The sequence below is a fragment of the Leptidea sinapis genome, chromosome 31 (genome assembly GCF_905404315.1).
Source record: "Leptidea sinapis chromosome 31, ilLepSina1.1, whole genome shotgun sequence".
Lineage (NCBI taxonomy): Eukaryota > Metazoa > Arthropoda > Insecta > Lepidoptera > Pieridae > Leptidea > Leptidea sinapis.
The window spans coordinates 2,408,544-2,422,198 of NC_066295.1; the positions used below are offsets into that span (position 1 = coordinate 2,408,544).

At 36.4% G+C, this 13,655-nt stretch overlaps 1 protein-coding gene across 4 annotated transcripts in view; it reads right to left on the reverse strand.

Moving 5' to 3' along the window:
- Positions 1–13,655, reverse strand: part of LOC126974202 (calcium release-activated calcium channel protein 1-like) — an 84,980-nt gene that overhangs the window by 13,414 nt on the left and 57,911 nt on the right. For 2 of the 4 annotated variants that reach the window (XM_050821652.1, XM_050821653.1), the window contains exon 3: positions 2,918–3,156. In XM_050821652.1, the coding sequence (XP_050677609.1) occupies positions 2,918–3,156 (239 nt within the window). Of the gene's footprint in view, positions 1–2,917; positions 3,157–13,085; positions 13,221–13,655 lie in introns of those variants that run through there. The other 2 variants (XM_050821654.1, XM_050821655.1) reach the window with 2 other exon arrangements.

Genomic DNA, 13,655 nt, shown 5'->3' on the forward strand with positions numbered 1-13,655 from the left:
CTTTAGTTACTCTCGGAGTGCAATCTCCTAAAAGAAACGAATTAAGCGTGACTAATTCTGAATTATCAAAAGAACTTAATTATAATAAAGATGAATTGCAACGTTACATTGAAGAAAATGAACCAAAATTAACACGAACACAACGAATAGTAAATAACACAATAATAAATCGTATTGAGACGAATGCAGGAGGAATAATCTTTTTAGATGCACCCGGAGGTACTGGAAAAACTTTCCTCATTAATTTGGTCCTAGCTACAATTCGGGTGAAAAATGAAATAGCATTAGCATTGGCATCCTCTGGAATTGCCGCGACATTAATGGAAGGTGGAAAAACGGCACATTCTGCACTAAATTTGCCATTAAATGTAGCTGAACAAGAATTCCCAGTCTGTAATATCACAAAATTTTCTGTACGTGGCCAAATTTTAATAAGATGCAAACTTATAATATGGGATGAGTGCACGATGGCTCATCGAAAATCACTGGAAGCGCTGGATAGAACACTACAGGATCTTCGGAAAAATACAAAACTAATGGGAGATGCTTTATTGCTACTATAAGGGGATTTTAGACAAACGTTACCAGTTATTCCAAAATCAACACCAGCTGACGAAATAAATGCATGTTTAAAGCGATCAATTTTTTGGAACTATGTTGAAAAGTTATCACTGACAGAAAATATGCGAGCGTTAATTACTGGAGATCCAAAAGCACAAGAGTTTGCCGACAATCTTTTGAAAATTGGGAATGGCACCTACCCACTAGATCCACAGTCTGGTAAAATAATTTTAACAGAAGAGATATATCATGTGGTAGACACCGAAGAACACCTTATAGACAAAATTTATCCATCCATACAACAAAATTATTTAAATAAAACATGGTTGTCTGAGCGAACAATTTTGGTTACAAAAAATGATGCAGTAAAACGAATAAATGAAAAAATACAGGAAATGATACCGGGAGAGGAAAAAATCTATAAATCAATAGATACAATGATGAATCAAGATGAAAGTTTAAACTTTCCAACGGAATTTTTAAATTCATTAAACCCACCTGGTATGCCTTCTCATGAATTAAAGCTAAAAATTGGATCACCAGTCATATTAATGCGAAATCTTAATACGCCAAAATTGTGCAATGGTACAAGATTATGCGTAAAACAAATTTTGAACAACATCATTGAGGCAGAAGTTCTCACTGGCAAAGAAAAAGGAAACTTGGTTTTTATACCAAGAATTCCAATAATTTCGAATGATTTACCATTCTATTTTAAACGGTTACAATTTCCTGTACGATTAGCTTATAGTATGACTATCAATAAGGCGCAAGGTCAGACGTTCCGATTTTGTGGAGTTAATTTAAAAGAATCCTGTTTTCCACATGGTCAACTCTATGTAGCTTTTTCACGCGTAGGACAGAAAGAAAATTTATTTGTTTATGCACCAGAATGCAAAACTGTAAATGTAGTATATAATAATGTATTTCAATAAAAATGTTTAGGATATCAGTTAATGTTAGATGATAAAAGATATTAATGTCTACTTAGTCGTAAGATTTTAATGTAAAAATAAGTAAGATCAATAAATTAATAAGAAAAAAGAAAATGTGTCTTTTATGTGAAAAAAATGTGAAGTAAGTAGTGATAGATTATTAACATTAACAAATAAGTATACAATTAAAAATGACCCAGCGAAGCGGGTATTCATAGCTAGTTATTATATATTATCAATGAATAGTTTATATAAACAACTAGTTTTATTTTCCTCATATTTGAAATGAAAAAAAGCGTGTTTAACGCGGGTCGAAAATATCAATTCCTACTCGGACTAAAGTCTAAATACCTCGGGAATTGATTCTTTAACCCTTGGTTAACAATCTACTATTCCTTATATTGGTTATCGAATTGGCAAAAGTAGTCAATCGAATATAAAAATTGGCTTAAAGACTCATGTTGATAAATATAGTCACGCAATTTCTTTTCATATAAAAGGGCAAATGGGCAAACAGCTCACATTATGGAAAATAAAAAAAGCAGCAGTCCAATCGTATAGCACATAGGTCAAGAGATGCGAGACCCGCCTTTGCGATGGGAGTCGAGGGAGGGAGATGGGAAGTCGTATTGGTTCGGGAATGATGCTGTAATTTGATTCCACAGAATGGCTGCGTGGGTGGGTAAGTATCTTGCGAAACGTGCGGTTGTGGAATGCCATCAAAACGATGCATTTCAGATTTCGTATTTTAAGGTCAACATGTACAACTCACCGTCGAGTTGTGAGGTCTACAAAGTGAAAATGTCTTGCCGAATGAAGTAATTAACGCCTTTTCTCAACTCTGAACCTCCACACAACTTTTTCCCTTTTCTTGTGGAAGAAGAAGAGGAGACAGACCTGCATACGAGTGCCTGTTGTATAGTGATCACCTACCTACCTACAATCTCTTAAATCGCCAAAAGAATCACTGATAACTGGCCTTTAAGGCAATTGTATGGACCCATATTGAAAGAAGCCATGTTGTTCCATTCCACTGTTTGGGTGGCGTGACCGTCATCAGCTACTTCCCAACGCAAATCGTGTTAGAAGATCTACGTTGTAACAATAGCTATAATTTATTTTGATTTTGAAACAAACACTTTGGATTCGATGTAAAATGCTATGTATAAGCAAAATACATCGCGACCTAAACACTCAAAGGACGGTATCTGAGTCGGAGCAAACATTATATTTTTCTTATCTTTGCTTTTCTACAAGATTTATATTTCTTACTTTTGATAAGATTTAAAAAAATGTATTTTAAGACTTTTGCATTCGCTGAGCAGTTATACAATGTCCATGGATTTTCCCCTTGCTTAGCCTTTCGTACCTGGTGATAGGCAAGTAACTCCTCATAAAAAACTTATATATCAACCACTTACCTAACCTGACTGCCGCCATCATAACTCGGTGGTTTCCCAAGATAGGGATAGGATTCGCTGAGGCCTAAACTCTTGGGTCTCGTCTCCTTGGTCCTGTAAGGTCTGCTTCGTTCGTAGAGATGATCGCTGGTGTGGAACCTTTGCAGTCGTGCCTTGGCGTTCTTGCTGGCTGGAGTCTGGGTGCACCGGTCAACTTGACTTGCCTCTTCTATCGTTGTCACAAAACTCGCTTCTGATATCTGCACGACATAACGGAATTTTTTAACTTTTTTCTGCTCGGTATAAAAATTGTTATCTTAAAAGTATAATTGATATATGGATGTTACAGGCTTTGGTTAAATTAAACTTTTATGACTAAAAACTCATTGGATCATCTCTCTTTTTACTCCGAATCTGTAGGAAAGTCACAGAATAATGAGAGATCGCAATGTCACGTCGACCGTCCACATATAGCGTAACCTCTTCTTTAGCAATGTCATGAAATCTTGTCCAACTTCACATTACAAGTGTGGAAATATCTAATTGTCTAGTCTACAACGTACTAATGCATGATAAAGCTCCTAAAAATTCTTATTCTCATCTCTCAAGTGCTCATTCGCAATAGCGTCTAGAAAAATTTACTAAAAATTATCAAGCAATAGATCCAAGAATTAGATAATAAGTTTAAATCAATATTTAAATTAGTAATAGATGTTTTTCTTGTTAAATTTTTGAGTCCGTATTTATTTGTTACACAACTTCTTTTACCAAGGCGGTAATGTACCTTTAACACATTCTACCTACCTACAGTACTTAGAATTTTTTTTCAGTCCTAAACTCCATAAATTCAGTATTTTACTCCAGCAATAGATTACTCATAAGCCGTGAAATATAAACGATTCAAATGTGATTCAAATACCAATGTCATTGTCATAACAAAATTGTTAAATAGCGAAGTAGTTTGTTCGTGTTAATAACGTCATAATTTTCAGTTTCCACTCTCAACGATCGTGTCATGGTTTGATGATTCTATTGTGTTCATCATTTGGTCTGTCATCATATTATAAGCGGCGTTCAAATGATATACATTTTGGATAATGTCTTCAGAAAAACATTGAATTTGAACACAAATAGTTTCAACGCGTAATTACTTTTAAAGAGCATGTTTTATTTTAAATTCCCTTTTTGATGTGTAAAGGACTTATTTACCTATGAAGACATATACTGGGTGGCCGAGAAGTTGACTTCCAAAGCTAAAATTTGAATTTGGCTCATTTTATGGCCAATGTTCTGGTTAGTTTCTAAAAATAGTTACAAGCCATAGGCTTTTTTTTAATTTTTCGATACCTTGAACATTTTCATGAATTTAGCTGGAGTAGTTATCTTGAACTTACGACTCGATTCTAAACTAGTTCCGCATTGTCTAAACTATTCAACTATTGTAGTTAATAATTATCAACAATAAAATTAACTAAAAGTGTTCAAAAAAATTAGAAAAAAGTCCTAAACCACAATTAGGTGAAAAAAGTGGATAAAAGGGGAAAAAAATATTATCTCCTAAAACTACGCATAATTGTACAACATACATAGGGGTGATTCGGATACTCATCACCATGAGGCTTTCAAATTTTAGCCTTGGACGTCAACTTCTCGGCCACCCTGTATCGTAAAAATAAGCATTTAACTCATATGCTTGATTTAATCATACCTATTACTAATAAAACCCCTGAACAGCATAATGTCACACCCACATCTTCTCTAGGACATAAATTTAAGTACTCCCAGAATCTCCGCAAGACATCCTAAATCTTTACATATTATATCCCATTGTGCTACAAATTACAAAAAAAACTCATTCTTCTCAAGAGCATCTCACTCCATAAATAATCTTAAAGGCTTTTCTAAGTTTGACCTATTTAATTCACCCACAAATTCTATCAAATCAAAAATTATTAAACCTGGTTTAATGTGTCGTCCTAACTGTTAATATAATCAATATGTTTCATAACCAAACTTATGAAATCATCAACATATTTTGCATCTTATCTTATATCTTTAAACGAGCTATTCTTATATATATGTATATACATATATAATCTGAATCTCCGAAACGGCTCCAACGATTTTCATAAAAGTTTGTGTACAGGGGATTTCGGGGGCGATAAATCGATCTAGCTAGGTTTCAATTAAAAAAAATGTAGTTTTATCCGTTTTAGTGAGAAACAGCTACAATAACTTTAGAATACAAAGGTAAATTTCGCCAATATACACAAGACTAATAGCTCAGATGGGAAATTGGGTGATAAGGAAAGTAGAAGACCCCGGTTCGAATCCAGAAGACCTATTAGTTTTTTTTTTGTTCAAGTTTTGTACATTCTTAAAAATCCGAGCAAGGCTCGGTCGTCCGGATATTATTTTTAAAAAGCAATTCTTGTATATAAATATATATATATAAAAATATATATATAATCTCAATCACGGAAACGGCTCCAACGATTTTAATGAAATTTAGTATACAGGGGATTTTGGGGGCGAGAACTCGTTCTAGCTAGGTATCAATTTAAAAAAAAATAGTTTTATCCGTGTTTTAATGAGCTACAATGTCATTAGAATGCAAAAGTTCTTACGTAAGTATTGTAAAACTAAGTTCTCCAAATATGTAAACTAAAATAAATAAATAAACTCGAGGCAGTGCGGGCAGGTGGGTGCATTTTGCATGTTACTCAGACTGAGATCTATAAAGCGTACTTAGACTTTGCTCAGACTTTACTTAGGTAAGACTCAGCTGACTGTGAGTTTAGCGCAATCCTTGATTTGGTATTTATAGTCATTTGATAGTTAAAATTATACTGAGCCTAAGCTAAGACTGCCCAATGCAAAAATCAAGTACCCGTTTTATCTAAGTACCTACTAACTCTCTTTTTTGTTTTTTTTTTTCAGAATTCTGAGCGGCATTACAATTGCGCTCGTCACCTTGAGACATTGAGACACACCTTCAGACCGAAACACAGAATGTGTAACATTCGGCGCCGTATCTAGTGAAATTACTGGTGGCAAATGAGACTTAACATCTTGTCTCAAGGTGATGAGCGCAATTGTAGTGCCGCTCAGAATTTTTGGGTTTTTCAAGAATACTGAGTGGCACTGCATTGTAATGGGCAAGGCGTATTAATTTCCATCAGCAGAACGTCCTGCTTGTCTCGTCCCTTATTTACATAAAAAAAACTGGTTGGGGCGTTGTGGTACCCATAATCTAGTCGTCATACTGTGCAAAGGAGCCTTTCTCTCGCACTCTATGGATAAACTTATAAAACTTAACGGAATTAACACTTAAGATAAAACTTTATACCTTTAGTGGGTGAGTCAAGAGAACCCTGAGCATATCAAAGTTCTATTACAGTAGACGTTTAATAACTATTTATACTGACAATGAAAACAATTCTGTCAACCAACTGAGGTGAGTTGACTCAATGCTGCTCATTGGTCGGGTAATGAGCACAAACTATCGTTATTGGTCAAGAAATAATGTCGAAATATCGTTAACAGTTGCTACTGGCTAGTTTGGATTTATGTAAGATCTGTGTTCTTAGTACATATATGAAAATGTTCTCCTTTTAATAGATGCCTACTAGGTTATAAAGTTGATGTTCATGTTGCTAAAGAAGATTGTGCTTACAGCTAGAGTATATGGCTCCATCGCATACGACTGGCAGTACCTACTTATGAGGGTATTTTATCTGCAAGTTCTCCATACATATTTATTGCCGTAGTTTCCTTCAGGATGTCCCTAGAATATTTTAAATCAACTTCTTCTGCTCCTTTGCCATTTAGTTTTATCCAATAACTTATTACCAGAGGAATTGAAACCCTTCAAAACCTAACTTCCGCCTTACGAATGTGAAAAGACGATAAATATACATTTTTCTTTTAAATTTTAAACCCGAGACTAATTAAATAGACTTATGTTTGAAAGATAAGAGCTTCTATAGTTGTAATATCCCCGAGCTGAAAAAGTCCCTTTGCACTCAAGTTCCATGGTTCACACTTATGTATGTAAATAAACGACAGAAACAGGTTTATGTCTCAATTATTTCATCAACTACGCTCATAATAAAAAGGAACGAAGACTACATATATACTACTACTACATTACTATATTTATCCGTTTAAAATGAAAGTCATTATACTATAACCCTTAGGAAGTCATACTCTGTGATGAAAATCCTCAATAACGTGCAACGATAAAAATGAAGTGCATTTTGGTAGATAATGAACTGTTACTTGCATGTGTTAATACAAACACAATGACAACAATGAGCGACTTGGAAGTTTATTGCTTCAATCAGCAATAATAAACATAAGTAAATCTTATCTTTTATGTAAGCAATTACTGGTACATACTTTTAAACAAAGTATATAAATATTACGACTCTATTACATGAGAGGTGTAAAAAAGACATTATGAATAAACTAATATTACCTGTAAAATAAAATATGTGTAAGGTACATGATTGAAGATTACAACCGCGGTCTTAAGATTTCCTTGTGCACTCGTTTACTGTGCTGTTACATCTGGCCCATACTTCTATACGGATGTGAGGCGTGGACTATTAAAGAAGACCTCAGGAAACGTATAGAAGCTTTTGAAATGTGGCCATATAGACGTATGTTGGCCATTAGTTGGACTGACAAGATCACGAATGTGGAAGATCTGCGCCGCGTCAGTCAAAAACGCGAACTCATGCAAACCATCAAGATGAGGAAAGTCGCATATTTGGGGCACGTGCTTAGATACGAACTTCTACAACGAAAAATTGCCGGAAGAAGGTGTAGGTGGCATAAAAAAAAGGCGTGCGGCAGAACTAATTCGCCTCGCGCCAAGACAATAAGTAAAAATTACAAAGCTGACTGCCAACCTTCGCTAGTTGGAGCGGCACGCGAAGTAGAAGGTACATGAACAGAATTAAGAATGATGCACATTAAGGACCCTTACAAAAGAGTTGTTGGAGGTTGTTGAAATTGTAAATAATTTTTCATTTCTCATACTTGGAATTTAATTTTGTTTTGATTAATGATTATTGGGTAGAAAATGCTGCCTCCCTCCACAGAGAGGGAACAACTCATACAAATTACTTCCTACCTAAGGGCCGGAATGAATTTAAAAATAGAACTGCTGTCAGCTGTGAAGTTTTATGCAAAAAAAAACAAATTATAAAAATGCTGCAGCCATGTGACTTTCTATACAGCCAGTGTGAACTTAGCGCAAACTTCTTTCAGCGGAATAAGCCGCAACAATTACGCGGTGAGTTCCATATTTAAAATTCAAAAAATCGACATAAATTGTCCTAATTTGTCAATTAATTTTAAATAGGTACTACTAATATTATTATATATTATCAATAAGTAGTTTAGATAAACAACTAGTTTTATATTCCTCATATTCGTAATGAAAAGTAGAGTGTTTAACACGAGTAAAATAATCAATTCCTACTCGGACTATAGTCGCCCTTTCTGCGCTCGGGCGTTTAAATACCTCGGGAATTGATTCTTTCGACCCTCGGTTAACAATCTACTATTAATTTTATGCGGGGAGTAAGGGGAGAACGGAACTAACACCTTATCCGACCCAATTGTCAACCTCACCTGCACGCGCCGTATGGCGGCGGGGTGGCGTGCCGTATGGCGTGTTACCGCTCCATGGTGCTCCCTGCTAGACAACAGACGAGGATATGGCGACCGAGTTAATGGCGGTATAACCATACACCTGACTGGGAAACCGGTTGGAAGAGGCTACAGCGGCCTTGAAGACTAAATAACTTCTGAAATGACTGGTGCAGAAGGCAAGGGGAATCCACTGCACTATTTTTCCCATGATAGTCACGTATGAATATGAATAGACAACCAAAGAGACGAATCAGGAAGCCATGCGACCCGAATAGCACCCGGCGCTGCACTGCGTCCGGGGCAGACAGTGTGAAATGTGCTACCAGCCATGTGTTTGTAGGCGACCAGGCATCACATGGAAAGAATGCTACTGGAAAACCAGCCATTAAAATGAGAAGAGGCATTAAGATCGGGAACTGGAATGTACGTGGGATACTTCAACCGGGTAAGCTGGACATTGCAGAACAGGAACTCACACGGTATAGCATCGATATCTGTGGCCTAAGTGAAACACATCTGAAGGGAAATGGGCATTTTGAAACTACACATAACATCGTATACTATTCTGGTCATGACACAAAAAGTATAAATGGAGTAGCAATTGTACTACCGAAAAACATCAACAACTGCGTAATGGGATATAAGTCCTATAGCGACAGAATCATATCGATTAAAATAAGATCTAATCCGGTGAATCTAAACATCATACAAGTATATGCACCTACTTGTGCGGCAGAGGATGACGAGGTCGAAAATTTCTACCGCACCTTAGAAATCGCGATCAATGAGACTTCTAGTAGGGAATTACTGATGGTGTCAGGTGACTTCAACGCAAAAATCGGAGCAACGACAACGGATAATGAATTGCGAGAGGTTATAGGAAGATATGGCCTTGGTCAACGAAATGAGCGTGGCACAAGGTTTATACAATTGGCGGCAGATAATGATCTTACCATTACGAACAGTATGTTTAAACACCATCACAGAAGACTCTACACGTGGATTTCACCAGACGGGCATTACCGAAATCAAATCGACTATATACTGATCAGGTCAAGATGGAAATCATCCGTTAAAAACACCGTTACTAGGCCGGGCGCAGATTGTGGTACAGATCACCAGTTGCTGGAGGCAGAAGTTAAGGTAAAACTAAAGGCCGCGAGATCCACTGAGAAACGCGCTCGTATAAGTGTCGTGGACTGCGAAAAATTTTCCAAAAGTGTAGAGGAACAGAAACACAACTGGGTAAACCAGAAACCTGATCAGTGTACAGTAGATGAGGTCTGGTCTCAAGCCAAATCGATTATAATAGATTCCGCAAAATCTGCTGACCGAACGAAGGACGTGACGACAAAACGCCAACGTTGGATGACGGACGAGACTCTCGCGCTTGTCGCAAAAAAGACGTTTTTTAAAAGTTACTGGGGCTGACATTACGCAGCAGAACCGTCTAAGTTGCCGAATTCAAGCGGCTTGTCGTCGTGATAAAAATAGGTTTCTTCAAAATATATGTACCGAAATACAAATCCATGGCGAAAAGCATGAAACCAAAGACCTTCACAAGAAGATTCGTGAAATTACAAAAAAGTTCAGTTCTAAAACATGGACCATCGAAAACTCGGAGGGAAAGGTTGTGACTGAACTGGAAAATACTCTGAAAGTCTGGAAGAATTACTGCCAGTCGCTCTTCTTTGACCCTGATTCGCGCAGCTATATCTCCACTGAACCGGAAGATCAGGACTTGGAACCTCTTATTCTTAGAGAAGAAGTTAAAGCTGCAATCAACCATCTAAGAGGAGGGAAGGCAGTTGGAAATGACTGTATTCCAATAGAGACAATCAGATGTTGCGGAGATTTCGGAGTAGATATGTTTCACACCATATGTAACAAAATTTGGGTGAGCGGAATGTGGCCGAAGGAATGGACCCACTCTGTTTTCATACCATTACACAAAAAGGGGTCTACAACGAAATGCAATAACTATCGTCTTATAGCGCTCATACCACATGCCAGCAAAATTTTACTCCATATAGTAAACGAAAGACTGAAGGCTTATATTCTGAAGGAAATAGCACCAGAGCAGGCCGGTTTCGTAAAGGGCAAAGGTACACGAGAACAGATCCTAATTGTGAGACAAATAATAGAGAAAGCAAAGGAATTCAACAGACCGACTTTCATATGCTTCGTTGATTTCCAAAAGGCATTTGATTCTGTTAAATGGCCACAACTATGGAAGATCCTCATAGAGATGGGAGTGCCCAAGCATTTGGTGCAAATCCTCAGAGCCCTTTATGAACATGGTTCCGCTTCAGTCAAGGTGGATAATGTCACGTCCGACCCACTTCATCCCTCTGCAGGAGTCAGGCAGGGCTGCATTTTGTCGCCTCTTCTGTTCAATATTTATACGGAGCACATTATGAGGATAGCTCTAGAAGATTGGACAGATGGCATACCAATTGGCGGCAAAAACATATCCAATCTCCGATATGCCGACGACACCACGTTAATAGCGACAAGTAAGGAAAACATTGCTGAATTATTACATCGTATCGAGCATACCAGCCTCCAGTATGGCCTTAAAATAAACCGGCAGAAAACAAAAATGATGATTGTCGATCGAAGTCAAAACAATGCACCAGATATAGTCGAGATTGCTAATTGCGAGGTTGTACAGTCATACATATACTTAGGATCACTGGTCGCTAATACTGGTGGCTCGGAAGACGAAATTAGAAGGCGAATGGCTATTACCAGATCTGCAATGCAGAAGTTGACGAGGATATGGCGGGACAGGAATATCACCAAAGCTACTAAAGTTCAGTTAGTAAGATCTCTAGTGTTTCCCATACTACTATATGGTGCCGAAACATGGACAGTCAAAGAACGAGAGAGACAAAGGATTGACGCACTAGAAATGTGGTGTTGGAGACGAATGCTACGAGTATCTTGGACACAACGCCGCACAAACGTCTCGATACTTGAAGAGCTCAAGGTGAAAGAAAGGCTTTCATCTATAGTCAGAGCCCGTATCCTCAGATACTTCGGACATATCACGCGACGTGGAGAGCATGCCATAGAGAGACTTGTTGTTCAGGGAAGGGTCAACGGCAGTAGGTCAAGAGGACGCTCCCCTATGCGCTGGACAGAACAGATCAAAGCAATTAACCAATACTCCCCTCAACACATGTGCCAGAGAAGCAATAGCCAGGGATAACTGGCGTAGAATCGTTCGTAGTTCGACGTGACCACGACTGCTCTGTCAAGAGTAATCCGACGAAGAAGAAGAATTAATTTTATACTAAACTAGCTGCTGGGTCAGCTTGTTTAGTATAAAACGTTGTATTGCCGATATTAAAATCGAGATACAAAAGTAACTGTTGATCGTAGATGGGTGAAAATTTGAAGTTGTATGTATTTTTTAATGCTGACTCATAATCAAATAAATTTAAAAAAAAAATTCGTGTGGACCCTTAACATTTAGGGGGATGAAAAAAAGATTTTGGCCGATTCTCAGACCTACTCAAATATGCTCACAAATTTCATGAGAATCGGTCAAGCCGTTTTGGAAGAGTACGGGAACGAACATTGTGACACGAGAATTTTATATATAAGAAGATTATATCTTTACATTATACTTGGTTACATCCGCGTAATTTATTACTAACCGTATTTTTACAAGATATTTACTCAAACCGATTAATTAATTACGTACATACCAATCATTATTCATGTAAGTAATTTCATTCAGTCAGTCTGATAGTCATATCCGTCCATTTTTAATTGTTTTTTTTTTGCCGCACCATTCACAATAATTAATGAATCTGACTTATAAGTAGGTACCAAATTAAAATTTTTGTTAAACATTTTTCATTACAAAATTATCTTTAAGATTAAATTAACTGTAACAAGTATTGTAGGAATAAACTAAATGTCGATCGTTCGATTCGAATATCATTCAAACATGAAAGTAATTCAATTTGATCGAGTTATATTTAACACCCTCTATTCTTTTTCTATGACTTGAGTTTACGAGTTTACTTAATAATTACCTACTAACTATAAATTAATATTAATATTGAAACTAGGTATATATCGGCATAACCTACATTTTGTTATTTTTTGCCTTGGCAAAAAAGGCATTTATTTTCTCAAAATTGATTCCTCTAAAATTATTTTCGATGTCATTTCTAATATACTAGATACTACTACTTCGGAACAAATGGCACTCCGAGAGAGAAGCAGCGGCGCAAGAAATTTTTTTTTCGCTCTTTTTAATAAAAATATACAATATTGTACTGTCATTGCTGTTGCTATAAAATAATAATAATATCAAGTAATAATAATAATCGAGTTTCTTTATAGAAACATAATATTATTAATTTTAATTATTGTATTTTGATTTGAGTTGATGGTCTCATTAGCAATGCATATTTAATAAAAAAAAACATACCGACAAATTGAGAACCTCCTCCTTTTTAGAAGTCGGTTAAAAATATTTAAAATTCCAACATTCATTACTACAAACCTTATTCATTTCAGTAGCAACACAAAAAACTTTAAGCCAAAAACAATCAACTAAGCACTACAGCACTGACAAGTAATCGAACTTTTTGCGCGCGCGGGAAATTTGACATTTCGCTGAGACATGCTCCGTTCCACGAGGGAAAAAGAGCACTGAACGATTAACACTGTGTTTCTACTACATATAACATAATATTCTCTGACAGAACCATACCGGCACAGTAAACAATTTACAGACTCAATTGTGTACATTATGTCTGATAATGACACTTTATGAACATAAAATAAATAAATGTTTCGAAGCAACACAGTTAGCAAATATACTGAGGCACATTCTGTGAATTGAGATCTAGCTACCTGTTTATTGACTGTTCTTAGCTCTGCTGTTATTGTTATAAATATTTTACATACAAGTAGTTTAGTTATATATTAGATAGTATTACTTTATTTTGCGTAACTTAGCATAGATGTACCTACCACAGAGAAGGGATGCATACCTACTATATAATAGAAAAGACCTCCTCGTCCTCCTATAATAATATTAATATAGAAATCTATATCTATATATATATAA